This window comes from Chenopodium quinoa, unplaced genomic scaffold, assembly GCF_001683475.1.
Source record: "Chenopodium quinoa cultivar QQ74 unplaced genomic scaffold, ASM168347v1, whole genome shotgun sequence".
NCBI classification, from domain to species: domain Eukaryota; kingdom Viridiplantae; phylum Streptophyta; class Magnoliopsida; order Caryophyllales; family Amaranthaceae; genus Chenopodium; species Chenopodium quinoa.
Genome location: NW_018743292.1, coordinates 11,379,001 through 11,403,635, shown reverse-complemented (window position 1 = coordinate 11,403,635; position 24,635 = coordinate 11,379,001). Strand labels below are relative to the sequence as shown.

Here is a 24,635-nt window from a genome sequence, read left to right as displayed (position 1 = left end):
TGTATTATATAAATTTTCCAAAAATAAAATATTTTTTGCTAAAAGGAGAGGAGTTTTGGAGTGAAAAAACAGCACCAGAAAGTGACATGTGTCATTCCTGGTGTCTGTTTTAATATATAAGCATTGGCCATATTTTTATAGTTGTATTATACAAATTTTCCAAAAACCAAAAATAAAAGATTTCTTGCTAAAAGGGGAGGAGGAGTTTTAAAGGGAAAAAATAGCACCAGAAAGTAACATGTGTCATTAATGGTGTCTGTTTTAGTATTACATTATTGATTATTGATTAAAAAAAAATCCTATAATTTCGTTCTTCGAATGAATTTAGAATTGTCAAATTCAATTGTTTTTTGATTTGTAAGCCTAAAGGAAGGTACTACATCTCCGAAGTACCATTAAAAGAACTACATCTCTAGGTTGGTTTTTTTTTTTTTTTTTTTTTTTTTTTTTTAATAATTTGTAACTGAAAATCTAATTAATTAGATAAAATGTGGATTTGTTTTAATAAAGAAAATTACAAGTGGGTCTATTTAAAACATTTGTTTATTATGTAAAAGAGTCTCTTTTGTTTTTTTATATTGTAAGAAAATGAGTATTATCGTTAAAAATATAGGAGTAAAATCATTGCATTTTCAAAATGGTTATTTATAGACAAACATAAGTAGTGCAAGTGTGTAACCATTCATTAACCACTTGAACGTTTTCATAATGGAGAAAAGGCATACAAGAATCTTCCTTTCCTATTGATGAGAAAGTGATATGGACTTTTCACCAAGAATAACGAAAGTTCAAAAAAGAAGATAAAGGGGGTTTTAAAAGCACCAGCACTAGCCAACTATTAGTTGCATAATATAGAGAGAGTCTTAAATCTTAAATACTACATCTAATTTGGCGTTACATTTACACTTTTACAAATCAATCTTAAAAATACCTTTCTTTTTTAATTCCAAAGAAAAGCAAACGTATATATACATGTACACTTCTTTGAGTCTTCGTAATGAAATGGTAAGTTGGTAATTACTTCGTATTGTCCGTAATATAATTGAAATTGTTCACTCCTAATATATCATATGATATCATCAAACCACCAATTGGACCCATTGTGCGATACTTGGTACACCTTGATTCACCGCAAACATCATATAATAACTTGGTGGAGCCACCATTGCATTAGGTGGAGCCACACAACTAACTATATAACACCCATTATTGCTAGGTGTTGCGGGCTTTACATCCAACTTTACTAGCCTTTGTCCTTGAGAGAAAGAATGTGTAGCAAATGGCGCATTTCCCAAATTAATCTCAATGGGTGCCACTAGAGGGAGGGTAGTTGTTATCTCTACCTCAAATTCTTGGCCATATTTTAAACTTTTAGGCCACCTTTTTATTTCAGGCCGTAGATTAGCTCGATCTGGACTCAAGTACTCAGGTGAGAACGCCTCAAGACGTAGTTCAGTTGGGAACTCTGCCTTGAAGTTGTAGAAATAATGCGGGTTACTACCCGCTAGTAAAACTCGCCCATCGGGTAATAAATTAGCAGTCGAATGGTACATCCGAGGAATCGTACCTGGGTTCAACACCATAAATCTTAACCCCACCGGTTGATCAGGTCGATAAAGGACTGGGTTCAAGCATGGGTTGGACGCCAAATCGAAACCTTGGGTCCCACTTTGGGCACCATTTATGATCAACACTTCACCAGTTGGTAACATGACCATATCACCCATGACCCTAGCAAAAGGCATAACCTCCATCTCCCAAACCGGATCATCTGAAGTGGCTACAATCCGACCACAACTACCAATAGCTGGAACCGAATCATCCAATGTAATGTAGGCCCCAAATTTGGCCCCACCACAAACCACAATCACAGCCGTTGAGTAATCACCTTCTAATGCAAGCATAACCGATGATCCAGCAGACGGGTAGTTCCTAGGTCCACCATCCAACGACGGATATTTTTTCAAGATTAAATTTTTATCATAATCATATAAAACAGATTTAGTATTAGCAAAAATAAATAATTTCCCATTTGGTAGAAGATGAACATATGGATACAAATTATCTCCTTGCCTATCTGCCACGTCAGCAAGAAAAGGAAACAAAACGGCACCGTTTTCCCTTGGAGGGTAAAACTCAACTGAAAAGGCAACTCTACCCCCAACAATAATAACATCACCATTAGGTAAAATTTGATTAGTAGAATACCATCTTCCTTGGGACAAACCGACGTCGTTTAGCTCCTCCCAGTCACAAAACTCCGTCGTTTCACACGGCGTAAACTTACGAATCTTCTTCCACCCGTCCATGTCACCACCCGTTTGAAGGAGGGTTCCATCAGGGAGGAATTGCCCGGATGAGCACCACGTGTCAGTTTGGATGATCAACGGTCGGATATGGTTGGTTGTAGGGTCAAAGAGAGCAGAATGAGCGTAACAATCATGCTTCAAAACGGCGTCGTTTGAGTCATTACGACAATGATGTTTAGGTAGAAGAAGCTTGGTGGGGCCGATGTTGGTTCGGTCAAGGAGAACCACCGTGCCAAAGTGGGTGACGGCGGTGTGCATGGAAGCAATGCCTACGTCGTGTACAAGAAGTTCCCACGTGCCAGGAAGGTCACTAGCACGTGAGAAGACGGCGAAAATGAAGAGAATGATATAGGTAATGAAGTAATGGAAGGGGGTGAAAGTGATCATAGTGGAAGGAATAATAATGTAGGAGTAGAATAAAGGATGGATTTTAGTAGAGTTTGAAGTTAATGGAGAATAATGGTGGAATTAAGAAGAGGAAGAATTATAGACATGACATGATGTGTAGGAGACTTTAATGCATTTATGTATAGTGAATTATTGAGGTAGTAAAGTACACTTAGTGTGTAGAAGAATAGTAGACTCAAAAGTTTAAGCACTTTTTGGGTTCTTTGGGAATATTTTTTAAAGTAAAAAGTTTACAGAATAATGTATAAATTATGTCTAATTATGTGTGTGGTGGTAATAACAAACCAAAAATAATTCGATTACTTAAGAACTAGTTAGAGGGGTTATTATCAAATTTTGTAGCTTATGATCATAAAGCCTACATGTAGATTGGTCGGCAAAGATAGTAAATCATAATGCCTCTGTCTATAAATGCTCTTTTTGTTTTGAACAGTGATATACTTCGTATTGTTTTATGAAAAGTTAACAGTAAGAGCTTTTAGAGATGGAATGTTTATAAACAACCTTTATTTTGATAAAAGATACTAAAACTTAAATGTCTTTAACATGGAGCTAACAAAATAGAAAATCAGGTCAAGGATTTGTACTGTGTTGATTTCGTGTTATTGTTAAATGATTCAAATCTATCAAAAATAAATTACGTAGTAAAATAATTGCCCATAATATCATAAATTTATCTAATCGAATTGAATTCGAGTTGCTTCATATTTATGTTGTGTCGAGTTCAAGTTTCTCTCAATGATTTTGAGTTGGACTATTGCCATACGTGTAAATCAATCACCTCTTTTAATTCCGACTAAGAAGAGTATTATTCTTCGTATATTCATTCTATACCTTATGTTTATACTCCATATATATTTAACAATAATTTACACAACTAATTTTACTTTTTATATATGGCACATTGGCATGCACATGAAGAATATGCCAAGTTTTAATTAGTAGATTCACAACTTCATATTATGTACAGTACTACTGTATTTGTCTTTGCAAAGAGATGAGAAGAAAGGCAAACCTACTTGCATTGATTGGATGATCCATAGAAAATTAAAGACTATTAATAATATACTTTATTAAAATAAATATAAGTACAATGAACGAAGATAGAAAGACAGGTGGATAAATTTGTTTGGTGACTTAGTCTAATAGGATAATAATGCAACAAAACCTATCATTCAAATTGCATCATCCTTTTGGCCAAGTCAATTTCAATCGACTTCATGATGGGATGCAAGGTATGGTCCTTGATTTGCTTGCTTATGAAAACGAGTGTTCTCACGTAATAATGTAATGAGTATGGAACTAGTTTTACTAAGCTTAATTATTATAGACTAATTAATTAACATTTATATAAGTGGTGATTATTGATGGTTACGTTTGGTTGTTTATTATCTTTGAATATAAGAATAATTAAAGACGACTAAAAATAATTAATGGTTGTATAAGTGGTGATTATTAATGGTAATGTTTTGTTGTATAGCTTCGAATATACAAATTATAAAAGGAATATTAATGAGGACTAAAAATAAGGTATGAGAAATTATTAGATTACGGATAAAGTCGAATAAAATCAAATTGTGATCTAACACATAGTACTAAAAGCACAACCAAATTATTATTGATTAAGATTGATATCGCAATCACTACTTAACTCTTTGATTGTCACGACCACTCCCATTGTATGCTTGGCCTCAGGCGTTAGGCCCAAGCAACGATCGATATAAGGGGGAGGAGGTCAGGCCGGAGGCGGCTTTCATTGGGGGCTTGGGGCTATGTTATATACGGATTGGAAGAGACGGAAGGAAAAGGCGGAGGAAATTAATAGAGAGAGTGAAGGTATAGTTAATTAAAAGGCTTACGAGGGGAAGACGAGGTGGATTGGGAGTTGATTACAACAAAAAATAGCAAACCCCTAGTGAATTTTATTTCTCTAATGATATTAGCTCACAAGTTACTTACAAATCTTTGGGAATTGGGATTGATTATTGGTCGTCTATGTCATACCTCAAAAGGGGGTATTTCATATCTATGGCAAAAAAATAAAATAAATAAAATAAAAGTTGATTTTTTAATTTATTTTTTTCACAGGAATAAAAGTTGAGTTTTGTCTCACATAGTGTTTATCTTTTGCAAATTGCAATATATGGTTTGGGATTGATATGGGAAAAGTTGTATTTAAAGTCTATTTTTTTTAGGTAAATCAAAGTATCAAATAACTGGTTTAAATGTAACTCACTTAATTGACAAAAGTTTAAGGTGTACGTTAAAAAATCGGTCCATATTAATTTTAAAAGGATTATTGCAGACCTCAGGCCGGATCGGATTGCAAAGAACTAAGCTAGTCCATTCATCGGATTTAGAAATATAATTTTTTGATCTCTGATCCAGTCTTTTTGTTTGCTTGGATTTCAAATAGATATTTAATTTGTGGAAAACTACCTTTTAAATACACAAGTTTGATAACAACTACAAGTACCTTTTCAAACATTCAGATTTAGGCCCCATTTTTTTTACCTATTAATTTTATAATCCATTTTCATGTTACAACTATAATCCTTGTTCTTGGTGATTCAAGCAAAATTTACTCGTAATTCAAAATAGCTTAATTTTTATTTGATTTGGAATTGCAAATTTCAAAAATATAAATTTGGAGAATTAGAGATGATAAAGAAATTTAGGAATCTAGCTTTATAAATTAGTGGAATAAGTAATTTAGTATGTATATATAAATTTGAAGAATTAAGTTTCGGGTGATTAGGATTCTAAAATTAATTTAGGGGTTTAGGATTCTTAGCAAATTAGGGCTTAGGGAATACAAATTTATAAAAATTGGTGAATAAGGGATCAAATTAGGTATCATCAATTTAGGGAATCAGGGTAATATTCCATATTTGGATGATTTGAAGTTACAAATATGGAATTATTTCAATTTTGAGCATAAAATTTGAAAATTAGAGTGTTAATCATTCAAAGTAGGGTTTTAGAAGTATAATTAAACTTTTGCCAATAGTAATTAGGAGGAAGTCAAAAAAGTGGAGCCCGTAAACATAATTTTTTGACAGAGCCGTTTGTGGGTATTGCCACTTAAATGTTTTTTTTTATAATTTCCAAAATTGTGTATTTTATAGATAGTTTTCGACCAAAATATTTTAAAATTTCAAATTTTCGATTTAGTCTGATTCAGTTTGGCCAATCTAGTCTTGTATTAGTGAACAACCCTAGGCAAAAAACTTCACGTGAAAATGTGAAATCTTACTCACTTATGGTACTTCTTATGTTTAATTAACCACACTGTCATCCATCTAGCTATAAATTTGTTGTTTCAATTTTTATGTGAATAAGTGATCATAAAGACTTGCATACAACTCGATCCAAGTATGGGTTGACTATCATGTCATGGAAGAGTTTATATACCCAAATACCTTATAAGGTAATATTGCATTTGTATTTCAAAACTTTTTCGTTTCTAGTTCAATATCTTTATGACACTTCTTTTAAAAGCAAACATCAATTAAGATCAAAATGATGTTTGGTAAAATGCCCTTAATTCACTGTTAAATTACACATCCTATCTTTGGCCTTCTTTGCCTGTTGAAGCAAAAGATAACAATCATTAAATTAGGGACAAAGTAAACCTAATTAATCCACAAATTAAACAAACATTATAACAAAATACCTAGCATTTGAAAATGGCAAACACTAACCTCTTTGTCCCAATTGGTACGTAATGTTATGAGTAGGAGAAAAAAAGATTGGACGACTAAGGCCAATATAATTCCTGCCCATAGTCCCTGCATAAGGTCACCAAAACTAAATTAATGGAGATCTAATTCTTTTCACGATGAGATTTATATAAATATACTACATTAATTGAATGAACCATAAACAAACATATTAGAAATTTAGAAGTGATATATATATATATATTATACAAAGTTACAAAACAAGCTAAGCCTAATAAATATATCACACTTACCTTGCCTCGAAAGTGATACACAAATGCTAGCAACAAGGCACAAGGAATGCCTAGTAGGTAATAAGCTCCCAAATTGATGTAAGCTCCAATTTTTTGCCAACCACATCCTCTAGCCGTGCCTAAAACCATCACCAAAATAACATTTATTAGGCAACCTTTTAACGCCAGTTCTTACATGGTCTATATAGTTATTACCTACGTTCGAAAAAGTCATACTCCGTATTACACAATATAACTAGTACTTCTTCCGTTTCTTATTAGATGACACGTTTTATTTTGGCGCATATATTAAGGAGGAATGCAAGAGAAAATCAAAAGACAAATATACTCTTGCCCTTACCTACCCCACCCACTTACCCTTAACCACACTGCCGTTTCTTCTTGGCCCTTGACACATTAATCAACCATCTCCACAGACTCACCGCCACCTACCTTTCACCAGCCACCATCACCACCAATATATGGACCTCAAAATTTATCTCCGATCCCCATTCTTTAAACTCTGAAATCATCTTTCATCATCCTAATTTGCAAATGTCCCAAAACCCGATTAATTTGATTAAATTTTTTTTTTAAAAATCAAGTCTTTGAAAGGTGTTAAAAATCAAGTCTTTGAAAGGTATGAATTGTCGATGCCGGAACTAATTGTCGTTTTTATGGAACCAAAAGTGTAATGATGAGCTTTTGGTAATGGTGAGCGAGGATGATAAAAATAAAACTACTGGGTACAATTGTCGAATTTCAACTTTAAAGACAAACAGTTATCTTCAACCGAAAGTCTGAAACCAATCTCGTGGGGATGATGATGCGCGTGGAGGCGATTGATGAGGCCATGTTAAAGACTCAAAATAAACTACACTGTTTTTAAGGTTTTCAATGGTTTTCTATGTATTCAAAAATGCTCGGGTTACAGCATTATATACAAGTTCTACTTGCCTAATTGGTCTACAATTGCGGTCTGTAATCACTCCTTAATCACAGCCTGTAATCACTCTAAAAATCAGAGTGATTTGATTTAATTATCCTAAGTATAGAAAGAGGAGAGATTTACAGAACATTACAGAATATTATAGAATATTCTAGATTTCTAACACTCCCCCTCAAGTTGGATGGTAGGATCTCTACCACCCAACTTGCTCAATGCTTGCCCAAACACTTGTGTAGAAACAACTTTAGTTAAGATATCTGCTAGTTGATCTTCTGATCGAACAAAAGGTAGAGTTATCACTTTTTCATCTAGATGGTCTTTGATGAAGTGTCTGTCAATTTCCACGTGTTTTGTTCGATCATGCTGGACCGGGTTTTCAAATATGCGTATGGCAGCCATATTGTCGCAGTACAACTTACAACTTTTCTTTGGTGCATACCCAAGCTCCTTTAGGAGTTTTCTGATCCATAGGACTTCAGTAATTCCTTTTGCAATTCCCCTAAATTCTGCTTCAGCACTCGACATAGCAACTACCTTTTGTCGCTCACTCTTCCACGAAACCAAATTTCCACCCACAAAAGTGAAATAACCAGAATTCGATTTTCGATTGTCACGATCTGCTCCCCAATCTGCATCTGTAAAGGCGTGAAGATCTAAATGGCCATGGTTCTCATAAATAACTCCCTTTCCAGGAGTCCCTTTTAAATACCTCAGAATCCGGTATACTGCCTCGAGATGCTGCTTCTGAGGTTTATGCATGAATCTGCTAACAACTCCAACTGCATAAGCTAAATCAGGCCGAGTATGAGACAAATATATTAGCTTCCCAACGAGTCTCTGGTACTGCGTCTGATTTACTGATTTAGCTCCTTCAATAATCTGGAGCCCATGGTTCATAACCATAGGATTGTCGGCTGGTTTACAGTCTATCATACCTGTCTCTGTCAAGAAATCCAGGATATACTTCCTTTGAGATATAAAGATACCCCTTTTGGACCTGAGTACCTCTATTCCCAGGAAATACTTAAGATTTCCAAGATCCTTCATTTCGAATTCCTTGAAAAGTTTCTCCTTCAATTGCTCTATTTCTTCTGTATCATCTCCTGTTATTATCATATCATCAACATATATGATAAGACAGGTAATTGCAGTACCTCTTCTTTTGAGAAACAAGGTATGATCTGCATTGCTTTGTTTGTATCCGAACTTCTTCATTGCCACAGTGAATCTTCCAAACCACGCCCTTGGTGACTGTTTCAGTCCATACAAGGCTTTCTTCAGTCTACAACCTTCACCTTTACCAAAGCCATGTGAGAACCTTGGTAGAGCTTCCATATAGACTTCTTCAGAAAGATCTCCATGAAGGAATGCGTTTTTTACATCGAACTGATACAGGGGCCAATCTTTGTTCACTGCAACTGAAAAAAGCACTCTGATAGTGTTGAAGTTCGCTACTGGAGAGAAAGTTTCATCATAATCTATCCCATAAGTTTGCGTGTACCCTTTAGCTACCAGCCTTGCTTTATATCTTTCAATGCTGCCATCTGCTTTACATTTTATTGTAAAGACCCATTTGCAGCCTATGGGTTTTTTCCCAGTAGGTAGGGTACACTTTTCCCAAGTCTTATTTCGGACCAGTGCATTTATTTCTTCCTCCATGGCTGATTTCCAGTTTTTACTTCTAAGAGCTTCTTCTGTTGTGGCGGGAGTGCTTTCAGAGTATAAGGCTGCACTGTAGCTCTTTGCTCCTTGGGATAGATTTCCCTCTCCTGGCTTGCTCACAGGATATTTTGATCTTTGGGCTTCAAATTCTGGATCATACCTCTTGGGAGGAACACCTCTTGTGCTCCTTGGTGGCAACTCATACCTGCCATGTTCAGGACTCAACGACTGATCTTCCCTTGCACCTGGTACTACATTTTCACTTTCAGAAGGTACATTAGTAGATTCAGGTGACCTAGACTCAGAAATATGGCTCGATTCTGGTGCACATACCTCTATTTCATTTGGATTAGTAGGCATGGTATTAGGAAGATCGAGCTGTATAGTGTTATCAGTTGCCTCGGCGGTATCACCTACCTGTTCTTTTGGGTCAGGAACATTCAGTTCTGGATAGACCAACCAACTTAGATCCTCACTAGGGCTCTCCCCCTGAGATCGAAGGTGGTGATAATAAAATTCTGTTTCGACAAAGTCACAATCCATAGTAGTATACAATCGGTTTGCAACTGGGTCGTAACAGCGGTATCCTTTTTGGTTAGTTCCATACCCAACAAAGACACATTTGACAGCCCGTGGTTCTAGCTTATTTCTATTCCGTTTGGGTAGATGTACATACACAACACAACCAAAGACTCTAGGTGGTAATGAGTGGGCAGTAGGAACACTGACATGGTTTTTAAGGGTGTCTAATGGAGTAGAAAAATGTAGGCTTTTTGTAGGTAGGCGGTTGGTGAGGTAATTGGCTGTGGAAATGGCTTCAGGCTAGTAATAGGCAGGAACAGAAGATTCTATCATCATGGCCCGAGTCATTTCCAGGAGAGTTCGGGTTTTTCTTTCTGCTACTCCATTTTGTTGTGGAGTGTCAGGACATGTAGTTTGGTGAATAAGGCCATTTGTTTGGATGAAGGTTTCCATATCAACGTTTTTATACTCGGTTCCATTATCAGACCTGAGAATTCTAATTTGGGTTTGAAATTGTGTTTGGGCCATTTTGTAGAAGGAGACAAAGGTGTTAAAGACATCAGATTTATTTCTAAGAAAATAAACCCAACTCATCCTAGTGGCAATCATCGATAAAGGTAACATAATATAGAAAACCATGTTTATTAAACTCTGGAGCTGGACCCCATACATCAGAATGGATTAAAATAAACGGTTTATCAGTTCGACTCGCACTACTTGGATAAAAATGTTTATGACTCTTTGCAACAATACAAGCTTCACAATCAAAAACAAAATTCGAACTCGAAAGGGAAGGGAAGAGTTTTTTTAAATACCCAAGAGATGGATGACCTAAACGCCTATGCCAAGTCCAAAGCTGTTGTTCAACCGTCCCGCGAACAAGCGCTGCTTTACCATGTTGAGGCATCCGAGTAACATAATACAGTCCGCCTTCTTCAATACCATGCCCAATAATCTTCCCTATCCGAGAATCCTCAACAGTACATCCACGAGAATTCATAAGAACAGTACAGTTTAAGTCCTTTGTCGATTGGATAATAGAAAGTAATTTATGGGATAAGTCCGGTATAAAGAGGCAATTAGGTAGTTTGATGTTATCAGAAATTTTGACAACACCAGACCCCTTTGTTTTAATTACCTCTCCGTTGGCTGTTTGTATATGGTCCTTTTTTGGTGTATGGATTTTTTCGAGATCATTGATATCAAAAGTCATAGTGTCTGTTGCTCCACAATCGAAAATCCACCTATTATTTTTATTGGGTTTGAACATTAAGCCAACAGATTTTTTATGAGAGTTTGAATGGGTAGGTTCACTAAATTTCTGTTCTAAGTCCACATGCTCAATCTGTTGGTCTAGGTCCACGGTTTTGGGCTCAACACAAATGGGCTGAAATGAATTTTTAAGAGGTATACTCTCCTGATTTTTGTAGTCATATAAATAGGAGTCTAAGGTTTCATCCTTCATACCTTCTTCTTTATTTTCTTTCAAACCTGATTTTGTAGCAGTGGTGGCTGCTGCTGCCGTTACTCCTCCTTCACCTGTCGCTGGTGCTTCGCCGGTGCTCAGAGCTGCCTTACCGGTGCTACCTCTTTCTCCTTTCTTCTTTCGTTCAGTCCACCACTCCGGGTACCCTATTATTTTGAAGCACCCATCCTTGGTGTGGCGGGTACCGCCGCAATGAGTGCACTTGAGTCCCGATTTTTCATTTTCTCGCCGGAAAACCGGTTTCTCTGCCCTTCCTTTGGCCGCAAAACCACTGCCGATCTCTGATGATTGGGTAGATGAGGAAATCGGGGTGGTTGTTCCGGTTGATTTCATGATTCCGCGGCGAGCCACTTCTCTTCTGATGGTGGCGAACGCCTCTTCAGGGGTTGGAAGGGGTTCTCTGTTGAGGATGTCCCTCCGATCTTTGTCGAGTGAGTCATCAAGTCCAGCAAGAAATTGGTATAACCTGTTGTTCTGGATTATTCGATTAAAGGTATTTTTGTCATCTGGGCTAGTCATTGGATTAGGAACTCTTCTATCAATTTCCTTCCATATTGTTGTTAACTTGCTATAATAGACCTCTACTGGGTCTATCCCTTGCTGCATCTTGTTTGCCCGGACCGTAAGGTCAAAGATTTGGAGTCCGTCTTTGCTGCCTCCGTACAAAGTTTCAATCCCCTTCCACAAGTCTCTTGCGGTTGGGTAATCCAAAAACTGATTTTGCAGTTCTGGATCAATGTTTACGATAATCCATGACCTTACCAACGAGTCCCGCTGAGTCCATCTGCTGTATTCTGGGTCCTCGGGCAGCGGTGGTGAGGCTGTGATATGACTGAGCCTCCCCCTGCCTTCGAGTTCCAACTGCATCAGTTTGGACCATTTCATAAAATTTTTATGGTTTAGTTTTTCTGGGATTTGGATGGGTTGATTTGGTTGTTTTAGTGGTGTTTAACTTTGATAAAAGTTACATTAAAGCTTCCATGGTCACTGGTTGTTGTACAACCTCTTTGCTGTCTGTTTCCATGGTAGATGATGTTGCCTGATCGTCTCCGATTACCGGAAAAACGAACCTTGCTCTGATACCAACTCAAAATAAACTACACTGTTTTTAAGGTTTTCAATGGTTTTCTATGTATTAAAAAATGCTCGGGTTACAGCATTATATACAAGTTCTACTTGCCTAATTGGGCTACAATTGCGGTCTGTAATCACTCCTTAATCACAGCCTGTAATCACTCTAAAAATCAGAGTGATTTGATTTAATTATCCTAAGTATAGAAAGAGGAGAGATTTACAGAACATTACAGAATATTATAGAATATTCTGGATTTCTAACATAAAGTGGAGGCGGCGGTGGCGGTGGTGGCGGAGAGAGAAAATAAGATGGTGTGAAGTGTGATGGTGTGATATGTTGGGTAAATGGGTAAAGAGGAGAGAGATTGGGTCAGTCATTGTGAGGAGAGAGATTAAGATTGAGGGTAAAATTGACTATTCAATACAAAAAATATGCTTAAAATAGAAACGTGTCAACTAAAAAAAACGGAGGTAGTATATCAGTATAATATTTATGGATTTAAAGCATATCACAAGCCAAAACTAATTAATATAGAAAAGGTAATACTCCCTCTGTCCCTATTTTTTTGCCCATTTGATTTTTCACGATTTTCAAGACGTATCTTATAACGTATATAACTCCATTTATATATGCGTAAAAAATTTAAAAACTAAATATAGCAGTGATAAAATATACAATGAAACGAATCCAACAAGACCCTACTTGACTATATTATCTCTAGAGATTAATTGATATATATAGTCAAAATTTTCAAAGTTTAACCCAATTATTTGCAATGGTGCAAAAAAATAGGGATAGAGAAAGTATGCAGTATTTATTTTTTAAATCCTAAAATAGACGTAATTAATTAATTTTATATAAAAAAAAATTTAGGTATTTTAACACTCTCTCCATCTCATAAAGTTTCAATGTGCAGTCAAACTCTTACCTGAAAGCACAGATTGAACGCCATCAAAAAAATGTGAAACTGAAAGAAGAAGCATCATTTGTCCAACATATTTCACTACCTCTTCTTCTGTGCTATAACAATATCCCCAAACATTGTGCCCCAAGATCAACAAAAATGCTGCTGAAATCCCTTCTACCCCTACCATCAACGTCGAAACACATACCGCCAATCGAGCTAAATGCGGTCGTCCGGCCCCCAATTCATTGGAAACCCTTGTACTATTAAGAGCACAAGCAAAACATAATCAAGGTCAGAGACAATGTGATAATTATTTTAAAATGCAGGGAGTTTAATTTATTAATTGTTATACCTTATTGCTCCACTTAATCCTAGTGGTAACATGTATATTGATGTACATGTGTTGAGACTGCAAATTAAATCAAACTAGTTAATATTGTAAACTTGATAATTTAGGAAATTCGCAATAAATAAGAACACCTTTTAAGTATGGTGCAAGATTTATGAATTAGTTTACTGGTAAAGAAATGTTACCTGATTGAGAGAACAGATGTTTCAAGCTTTGGGTTTGGAAGAAAACCAGCTAGTAGAACCATCATCTCAAATGTCCATACTTCCAAGCTTTATCATCATAAAAATTATGATTTATTATTAGTGAGTAATAATGTAGCATATGTTAGTGTGCTTAAAAACATGCATTGTGGGAGTAGAGAAAAACGAAATCTTGTATGGAGAGATATGTATACATACCAATTAAGACAAGTTTCAAGTTTGAGCAAAAACTAGGATGTAATTGAGCCAAGTAAACCTTAGTAAGGTAAAAGTCAATGAATGTTTGGAAAACCAAAAGCATAGTTCAAGGCTTGATTAGTTGATTTCAACTCAATTTAATATATACTTGTTGTTCGTAATAGAGAAATATTCTGATTAATGTTGCCATCCTACATAGAATTCATAAAATGCCATCAATGTGATTTTCAAAATTTAAAGCACGCATCACATGCATATATGAATCATTAAAACCAACCAAATTAAAATTATGTTATGTTATGTTCTATTTTTTATATTCAAAGTGCTACTCATATAATTCACCGTTTGCTAAAATAAAATAAAATAAAATAAACACTTACCATGACATAACAGCAGAAGGAACAGCAAGTCTAAGAAACTCTGGAATGTCATGAAAAGCGTCCATTGAGAAACCAGTCCATGTCTCTTTACAAGCAGGAGACACCCTCACATAAACACCCAACAACACCACATTAATCCAATACGATATGGCGTTCGACAATGCCGCCCCTCGGTTGCCTAGTCCAGACTTGAACACCATAAACCAACAGATAACAACATGCAACAGAGTTGTAAACCCTGTAGTAAGCATCATAGGAACAACAATGTTTTGAGCTTGTAGAAATCCAATGTGACATTGAAGAAGACCATATGCAAATATACTCGGAATCATGTAATGTGCATAAATTCCTGCTTCAGTTGAGATTTCTTCATCTTGGCCTAAAAATGCAAGAATTTGTCCTGTATTTCCCCAGATAATTGCAAGAGGAATGCTGATGCAGAGGATAACTACCATTGCTCTTTGCTTGTGTATTCCTAGCATTTTGTATTGCTTTGCTCCATATGATTGACCACAAAATGTGTCTAAGGCATATGCCATTCCTCTCTATCAATAGCAAGCATTAGTAACTATAAGAGTTGTGCGTGACTGATGCACGAAAGATTAAAGAAATCAACCAACAAGAACACAGATTTTATTTACGTGGTTCACTAACAACGAGTTAGCTACATCCATGGATAGGCGAGGAGAGTAAAATCTTTGCACATGGTCTTCTTCAATGTCACACATGAAACTAATCTTCACATTCACACATTTTCACAATCATATAATGCCTTTTTTTTTTTTTTTTTAAATAAGGAGAAGGACCCTGACTATATACCTCAATCCTCACGGTTTTTTTGGTCCAGTATTTGTGGGTCGGACACTTTGAGAGTGAGGGGGAAGGGTAAGAGATCTCCTACCCTCAAAGTGTCTCTAGTGAGGATTAAACCCCCAACCTCAAGTCCTCAAAATTGAAAGGTACAATCTTTACCACTAAATCAAGCTTAGCTTGGTTATAATGCCTTCTAATTATCTTATAAATAACATAGTTATAAAAATTTACCAAATACAATACTAATTTATATTGTGGTTAGGTAAGATGAAAATTTCAATTCTTACTCCTCACAAATCAACTTAACACAGCCTCTGCAGGCTAAGTCATAAGAGTAAGGATAACAGAACAGTTACCATTATTGGCAGGAGTTGAACTCGTAACCTTAAAGTCACAACTTGCGAGTTAGAGTTCTTACCAAGACACCAACTATACCAAGCAAGCTTAATACAAAACACGATTATTCAGTAGAACATACGAAGTATAAACATACCAGCAAGCTGAAACCGGTGACAGAGGCGAAAGAGGTGGCAACGGAAGCACCGGAAAGAGGGAGCTCACCAAGATGACCAACAAACATAACTGATACAACTTGTAAAGAAAACAGCAAGAAGTTGACAGCCATAAGAGGCCCTGCTAACACTAACTGCTTCTTCACTTCACTCAATATCTCATTTTTTCTTAATAATAAACTTTCACTACTCTTACTATTTATATTTGGACCGTCAAAAATAACGTTATTGGCATTATTATTTTCTTGAACTTCATTTGAAATTAATGGAGTTTCAAGATCTTGATTCATTTGTGGGGTGCTATTGGCCCTATTGCTAATTCTTTAGAATAGTACTAGTAGAAAGCAGATATTGGATATTGGACTTATATTTTAATTTTTTGACGTACGTGTTTTGGAATCATTCAAGTAGATATTAGCAAGAATTTTTGGATATTTTGCCATTTTTTGTTGTCTTGTTGACTTTCTTAATTTTATTCTAACAACTAACATGTGTTCATTACTTCATTGGCACATGTTAATGCACAAATAAATATTTTTACGGCTTTGCTATCAAAATTAATGAAAACCTACATGTATAAAAGAGAGTAATTGTCTGTTTGTTTTGATCATCTTATTTTAACTTATTTTAGAAAAATAAGTTCTAAAAATTACATATAAAATCAGCTCAGATAAAATAAGTTGGGACAAATTAAATTTAAATTAGTTTAAATAAAATAATTTAAGTTCATACAGAGTATAAAATAAGTTTCAAACAAAATTAGATGAACCAAACAGAGCGTAATGGAAAACTTAAAAGAAAAATTTATAAACTTCCTCATTTTAAAATTACTGTAGTTTACTCTATATTGGAAAGGCTCTCATTTGATTTCTTAGATTAATTATATTAATAAAGAATCTTTTGAGTATTTAGATATGGACAAACATCAAAAAATTCCATTTTCTTTGTATACACGGAGTACTTCATTTGATATAAAAAGCTCTTACAATATACCCCTTTATTCCTAAATAATTGACACGTTTAACTTTTTCACTATTTATATATTAATTTTGACTCTCGTGTTTTAGCGACGTATAAAAAACAAAAATTTATCATATGATATATTATTAAATAGGTATTAATATGAAGTTTAATAATATCAACTTTTTTATTACTCCCTCCATCCCTTAATTACGTGCTTATTTTCCTTTTAGGGGAGGCCCAAAGTGTTTTGCCTATTTGAAAATCTTTCTATTTAAAGGTTGTATTTTTTGACAATATTACCCTCATAAAACTTATTTAATTCATCATATCTTTCTTTTTTTTATGCTGAGTTGGCATCCTTTCTGTATTATTGATCCCTTTTGACATTAATTCCCAACCACATCCACTTTTTTTTTCTCTCTCTCTTTCTCTTTGTTAATATCCAACCACATCCACTTTTTTTTTCCTCTCTCTCTCTATCTCTCTTTTCAACCCCACATGCACAATGTATTTCCAATCATAGGATTTAAGGAATCTTTAATTTCCTTGATTCCCATGAAAAAACCCAAACGGGCACGACGAAGGGAGTAATAATTAATCATATACTTCCTCCGTTTCTTTATAGTTGCAACACACACTTTATCACGGTATTTAAGGAAAGTGGATCTCACATGATATATAATACACTTAAAAGGGGGTAAAAGGTTGTTAGGAGTATAATCAAGTGAGCCATGAGCTTTAAATAAAGGTAATAGTACAATTTTCACTATAAAACCTTCCTTTTATAGTGTGTTGCAACTATTGTGATATTTTCATTTTAGAAAAGTGTTGCAACTACAAAGAAACGGAGGAAGTATATCTAAAGTCAAACTAGTACATCGGAATGTGTGCCAAATTTGACTGTGTCAATTATTTAGGAACAGAGAGAGTTGTCAAATTAAGCAGATAAGGGATATAAAGTTCCTCCGTTAACACATTTCTGCTTTTGACACTAATACAAACTCTACTTTGACTGATTTTTGTGATTATATAGTTAAGACAAAATATAGTCATGTGAATCGTCTCAATATATATTTTTATAATATTAAATTGTATAATTTATTGAGAATTAGAGTTTTAATCGTTGAACTTGTGTGTTGACACACGTGATAAAAGAAATGTGTCAACTGAAAAAGAATTGAGTTAATATAAATTTACTTCTCAACTAACCATAGTATCTATTTAAATTATAGCCCATATACGGCTTCTTATATTGTTATTATTATGAAATGTATAGCGAATGTATCTTTAACTTCTTAGATATTTATATAGATCAAAGAAATTGCTACGAGAGTTGCGTTGAGTTAAATACAAAAATTAACATAATTGAGATCATATGAAGCATAAAGATCAGATCGAATCAAAGCTATAAAATTAAACTATAGGATATTCAAAGAAAAAAATTAGGCCAAATTTCATTCTTATGTTTCCCACTGAAATGAGTATTAGCATACAAAACAATACAAGAAAGCCATTCTTAAGATTTTCTTTTTTCGCTTAAATTTGACTTAGATTTCCTTTTTTCTTATTAGCTAAGGCCCGAAGATTAAACATCTCTTTTTGGAAATATCATTGAATTTCTTTCTCCCCTGCGTAAATGAAATGCACCGAACACTCAATTTCTTCCAAAGACTTTCTCTTTGAAGCTTCTTAAGCTTCTTTTTCATCAATTCAGTTTCCGTCAGCCTATAAATTTTCTTAATTTTCTCCATTTTCTCTTTGTCATTTTCTGTATCAAAGAAGATCATTAAAAATTGTAACCCATATAGAGTAGATAGTATATCTATTTCTTTGACGATATCGCTAATAACTTTCTTGATGGCCTTTGACATGGTTGGATTCAATTCTTTTTTATTAGAAGATTGGAAATTAAATTAGGGACCATATTAAAAAAATGAAGGTTAGGTATTTATAGACCTGGGGTCAAAGCTAAAAGTTAATGTTTTAAATTGATTTTCTTTTACAATCAACAATGTTAATGTGAAAGAAGCAAACAATAAATGAGAAAATAAATGTGATTTTTTTTTTCTTGATATTGTATATATCTTTCCTAAATTGTTCAGTATAATAATATCTATAATGATCGTTTTTTCACGAAATTCTGATAATGTGGATATCTTTCCTAAATATTTATGAAGTGTTTTTTCACTTGTTTTAATAACAAGAATAATACCAGCAAGCAAATACTAACGTGTAGATTTAATCTATATCTCATCTTTTAATCTTTGCAAATTCAATATGCAATTGTTTATGAAAATAAGGGTTTTTCCCATTGGTAGCAATATCCTTTTGTACATTCTCATTGGTAATAAAATATTTCTAAAAATCTCCTAAATAGCATTAGTTTTTTAATTGTTTTCTAGTCTAGCTTTATTCGACTAATTTTGACTTGATATAATTAATCCTACGTTACTTTCCGTAATAATTAATGTCTTAGCTTGCGTGTCCAAAAATTATCTTGACTTGTGAGCCAAGAAAATTGCTTAGCTTAGTTTAGGTTTTATGGCCACTTTGTTTCTAAATAAAAGAGTCTACTTGAGGTCAAAAATAATTATTAGAAATTCCTTAGCTTGCATGCTAAGAAACGCCTCGAGGGTTTCGTGCCTCTACTTAAAAGCATGGTAAATTGGTCAGTTGAGGTTTTTGGGATCATTTTTGTCATCAAGGTCTTAAGAGTCAAATTTGAGGTCAAAATTGGCAAAAAAAAAAAGTAATTAATGTATTGGTTTCGTGCATGAGAATCGTCTACATTTTCACGCATAAAGTGTCCGATTAATGTTTTGGAGGTTATTTTAGTGCTTTAGGGACCAATTAGAGGTCAACATTGTAAACAATAACCAAAAACGTCTTATTTTGCATTCCATAAGATGCCTCGATTTACGTGTCATGAGTTAAATCAAATATGGGTTAATTAGGGTTAATCAAGGGTTAATTAGTTAGTTAATAAGTTAGAAGTAGTCGAGTAAGCTAGATTAAAGAACATAAATAAACTAATGCTATTTAGGAAATTTTTGAAGAAAAAAATGTTACCAATGAAAATGTGTAAAAGTATATTGGTATCAAAGAATGTAAATGAATAAAGCCATGTTCTTTTGGGTCGGTTTACTCCCACACTCCGTATTATTTCACTCTGCTATGCTATGTATATTAAAAATTAATAATGGGACAATGCATGTGAGTAGTGTTGCTTGAAAGAAGAGAAAGATAGAGAAGAAGATAGAAATAAATTTGGGAGTTGTAGGTTATAAAAAAAGACTAAAAAATTGTCATAAAATGAATAATGTTTTTTTTTTCTTTTTTTGGTGAAAAAGAGGAGCAAGCCCCAAAACAAATAAGCTAAAAACAAAACCAACAAACAAAAAACAAAAACGAAACAAACAAACAAAAACAATTAAAACTAAGGCTTGTGCACAGGAATCAGACGAGCCCTAGCCACTCCACACAAATCCTCTAATAAAACAACACGAAAATTCCTCAGGACCGCTTCAAAAACGACCATCTTCTATTCGGCATGGACCCCATAGTTAGCTAACCAATCAACAACACGATTAGTTTCTCTATAGCAATGACTGATAGTCACCTTCCATCCTTGACGAGACACGATCGACTTGCATTTTCGGATAATGTGAATATAAGGAGAGGTTGAAGGGCTTTCTTCAACCAGTAAACGCACTACAATCTCCGAGTCCATAGATAATTGGACTTGTTTATGCCCTCCACTCCAAGCAAGAGCTAGCCCACGAAGCACACCAATTAACTCAGCTTTAGTATTTGAGCAACTGCCGCACTTGGTAGCAAATAAAGTATGAAGTTCCCCATCTGAACCTCTAAAACTACCTGCTCCGGCTAGCCACGGGTTGCCCTTCGAGGCGCCAGCTGTGTTAAGCGTCACCCACCCCACTCGAGGAAATTCCCATTTAATGTAAATCTCTTGCCTTTTCCTCAAGTTTTCCTCTGCATAAATTATGGAATTATCCATAGCCCTTCGAACATCTCCAATTCGAGCCATTATGAAGGTGATCTGGTCAAATGGAATATCAACATTTGTAGCAAAAGTTTTTTCACTCCTCCACCTCCATAACCACCAAATAATAACTCCAAAAGCAATCCCTTTTTCCTCCTCCATCAAGGTATCAGACTTGATGTTTTGTAGAATCCACTCCAAGCAGTCTACTGGTGAGTAAACTTCACTATCACGCCATCCAAGTTTGCGCCAAATACACCTAGTAGCAGGGCACTTTCGGAGAATATGATCAACATTCTCATCTCCTTCACCACAAATACCACACCTAGGATCATCAGTGAGTTTTCTAACAAAACAAACCTCATTAGTCATCAAGCTGTTGCGAACCGCCGTCCAAATAAACATCCTAATGCACTGTGGCACTTTCGTTCTCCATATATCACGCCACTCTTTCTTTTGATTCCCACTCTCTGCTTCATAATTGCAGATTATGTTGATGGCAGAGCTAATTGTGAAGCCACCCGAGATAGATCCATTCTAGTAAACCTCATCTATAGCCAAGTCATCTTCAAAAACCTCATGAGCCGCAATCACATCTAGCACATCTGCTTGTAGAAAATCAGCAAATAACTCATATTTCCACCCGGTCTCATTACTCCAAAATTCACGCACTGTAAGATCATGTATAGCAGCCGGAGGTAAAGGGTCAGCTAGCTCCAAAAGAGGCTTTTTGGTAGCCCACCTATGTTTCCAAAAGAGCGTCATATCTCCTTTTCCAATAGCCATACTTACCCCCTTCTTCTGGATATCAAAATTTTCAAGAATACCTTTCCACGCATTAGAAGCATCACCTTTATGCTTGAACATATCAATATCACACCGACCATCGCAATACTTGCTACGAAGAACTCTCGACCATAAAGAATTTGGTTCCGTGAGTACTCTCCATCCCAACTTTGACATAAAAGCTGCAGTCGCTTGCCGCATCGATCTAAAGCCTAAACCTCCTTCACTCTTGGGTTTGGTGACTGTTTCCCAAGACACAAGATGAATTTTGCGGTGCTCCTCATCACCACCCCACAAAAACTGCCTCGTCTTCTTGTCAATATCATCACAAGTTGACTTTGGAAGCTTGGTGGTTTGCATTGTGTAGAAAGGAATTGAATGAAGAAAGGCAAGCATGTGCTAACGTATTTCTCCCAGCCAAAGACAATGTTTTAGCCTTCCAACTAGCTAGTTTGGCATTAATCTTATCCATGAGATAAGCGTAGTCTTGCTTTGAGGTTCGACCAAAGATTGTAGGTACACCCAGGTAGCGTCCAAGATCATCAGTGCATTGCATATTCAAAGATTTACAAATAGCTCCTTTAATCTCGGGATTAGTATTATCAGAAAAGAACACACACGACTTGTCGAAGCTTACTTTGCTGCCAGACTCCTTGCAAAACTTATCAAGACAACCCTTCATACACAAAGCTTGATCAACAGAGGCTTCACAAAATAAGATTAGATCGTCCGCAAAGGCTAAGTGAGAAATTCAGGGACCATTATGACTTGCTCGAGCCGCTTTCCACGCACCAAATCTCACCTCATGCTCAATCAAATGAGCTAATCGCTCCATACAAATTACATACAAGTATGGAGACAATGGATCTCCTTGTCTAATTACCCTACTTGGGGAAAAGCTAGAAGTCGGTTCTCCATTCCATAAGATGCTCAGTTTAGTAGAAGTCACACACTTCATCACCACATCCACCATTGCTTGAGGAAGTCGAAGTTTTAGCAGCGATTTCTCGAATAAAAGACCAACGGAGTCGATCATACGCTTTTTCAAAATCAATTTTCACTGCTATAATCCCATACTTGCTTGCTTTCCTTCATTGAATGGAACATCTCTTGAACAATAATTACATTGTCCGTAAATTATCTCTTTGGCACAAAACTACATTGAGTCGGGGAGATGAGAGTAGATAAAAGCGGCTTTGTAACAATCTTATATATGATATTACACAAAACAATTGGTCGAAAGTGATTTGGTTTTTGCGGCACCTCTAATTTTGGAATAAGAACCAAGAATGCATCATTCAAACCGTCAGGAAAAGGTCTTGCCATCTAGTACATCCTTCACCAAAGAAATCAGATTCGGGGCTACTATATCCCAATAATTCTGGTAAAAGACACCGTCCGAACCAAACGCTTGATAGGATTTCATACCCTCTTACTATCACTGGCAGTAAAAGGTCTACTTACAAGGTTCCAATCTTCTGTTGTTAAGTGCCTTTCCCCTGTAGAGGTTTTAGCTTCCTCTTGAAACAAACCCTTCTAGTAATCAAGAACAAGGCCCTTGACTTGCTCCGGACATGTCAGCCACTCACCATGCGAATTTTGAAGCGTTTCAATTCTGTTAAATAAACGTATAAAAACTGAAAACAAGTAACACTTAGGATAACGGAAGAAGTAGAATATTAAAAAATACAAAACTTGCTTATACATAAAATATTTTATTATACCGTATAGCTTTAAGTTGCAACACTTTCCAAATTTATTTATCTATTTTATTTTAAAAAAGATAGAGAAACAAAATCTTTTATAAGATCAAATTTTATGCTTATTAGATTTGGAAATCATGCACGTTGGATTATTTTTAAAGCGTATATAATTTTTTTAAGAGTAATGTTATATGTAGTCCTTAACTGGGCTACAAATAAATATTTAATATCTTTCCTAATTTGGTATTAATTTAAGAATTTATGACAAAATCACATGCAAAGCCGTGTACGTAATTAATGTTTTATTTATTTATTTATTTATTTTTATGTAGCACTAAGGGTTATGTATAATATTTTCCTTTTTTCAATTGAAAAATGGTGCCTAACTAATTTGTTTTTACAGCCCACTTGAAATTCATTAGTACCTAGTCTAAGGCACGTGCCATGCACGTTTATTAATAAAACTCTATTTATTGTTAACCTAACAATATAATTATTATTTTTTGTAAAAGACATCTATCAATAAAATTAATACTTCTCCATTTTGTTAATAATTTTTTTTACAGTAAATCCAATTTATTAATAGAAAAATTTGTCAATTGCAGCCATTTAAAATTTGTATTTGCAAATTGCAGCCATTTAAGTAAAAAAAATTGCACATTGCAGCCCAAAATTACTAATAACTTGTTAATTGCCACCTAAATCAATTTTTTCTTCGATTTGCGTGATAAAAAATGTTTCATAAAAGTTTTAGGGGTCATTTTACCTCTTACGGGTCCGAATTGAGCTTGAAATTGGCAAAAAAAACGTAAGTGCCTCGTTTTGCATATAAATAATGTATCGATTTGTGTGCAACTATTTTTTGCCGTGAAAATGAGGCATTTATGTTAATTTTTTGCCAATTTCAAGCTCAATTGGTCCGTTAAGGTCTACAATGTCCCCTAAAACCTTAAGAGAATGTTTTTCGGTACCCAAATTGATGAAAAAATTGAATTGGGTTGAAATTTACAATTTATTAGTACTTTTGGGTTGCAATTTGCAATTTTTTTTAAATGACTGCAATTTACAAAATACAAACTATAAATGACTGCAATTGGCAAATTTTCTTTATTGATAAACAAAAATTGTAGGTATTAATATTTCTACTAAAAATTGAATAGAAAAGTTTGACTGAAATATATTATTATAATAACATTTAGTAAAAAATATTTAAATTAATAATAAGAATCTGTACTTGCTAATTTACATGTATATTATTGTTTATAAATATTGTCAATAAAAAAGGATATATATATATATATAGAGAAAGAAAATCAAGGAGGAATATTTTTATTTTATTTTATTGGAAAATTTTTTTTGGAGAAAAATGACAGTACCAATAAGTGACACGTGTCATTCGTGGTGTATGTCTTAATATTATGTAATTAATTGATTGATTTAAGGTTTTCATAT

At 34.8% G+C, this 24,635-nt stretch overlaps 2 protein-coding genes across 3 annotated transcripts; both read right to left on the bottom strand.

Annotated features, from left to right (window-relative positions):
• Window positions 1–828: 828 nt before the first annotated feature.
• Window positions 829–3,170, bottom strand: LOC110737029 (aldehyde oxidase GLOX-like). The gene has a single exon (XM_021917378.1). The coding sequence runs from the start codon at window positions 2,694–2,696 to the stop codon at window positions 1,080–1,082; it is 1,617 nt and encodes a 538-aa protein (XP_021773070.1). The 5' UTR covers window positions 2,697–3,170; the 3' UTR covers window positions 829–1,079.
• Window positions 3,171–6,173: 3,003 nt separating this feature from the next.
• Window positions 6,174–16,152, bottom strand: LOC110737028 (protein DETOXIFICATION 16-like). Of its 2 annotated transcripts, XM_021917377.1 has the most exons (8): window positions 15,710–16,140; window positions 14,404–14,948; window positions 13,808–13,894; window positions 13,626–13,682; window positions 13,295–13,533; window positions 6,694–6,812; window positions 6,422–6,508; window positions 6,174–6,305 (listed from the first exon to the last, which is right to left on the bottom strand). In XM_021917377.1, the coding sequence occupies exons 1-8, from the start codon at window positions 16,016–16,018 to the stop codon at window positions 6,261–6,263; spliced, it is 1,488 nt and encodes a 495-aa protein (XP_021773069.1). In that variant the 5' UTR covers window positions 16,019–16,140; the 3' UTR covers window positions 6,174–6,260. The 2 variants fall into 2 exon arrangements, 1 of the variants encoding a protein (XP_021773069.1); XR_002514322.1 differs by lacking the exon at window positions 6,174–6,305 and having other exon boundaries at window positions 13,374–13,533; window positions 15,710–16,152.
• Between the last annotated feature and the right edge of the window lie 8,483 nt (window positions 16,153–24,635).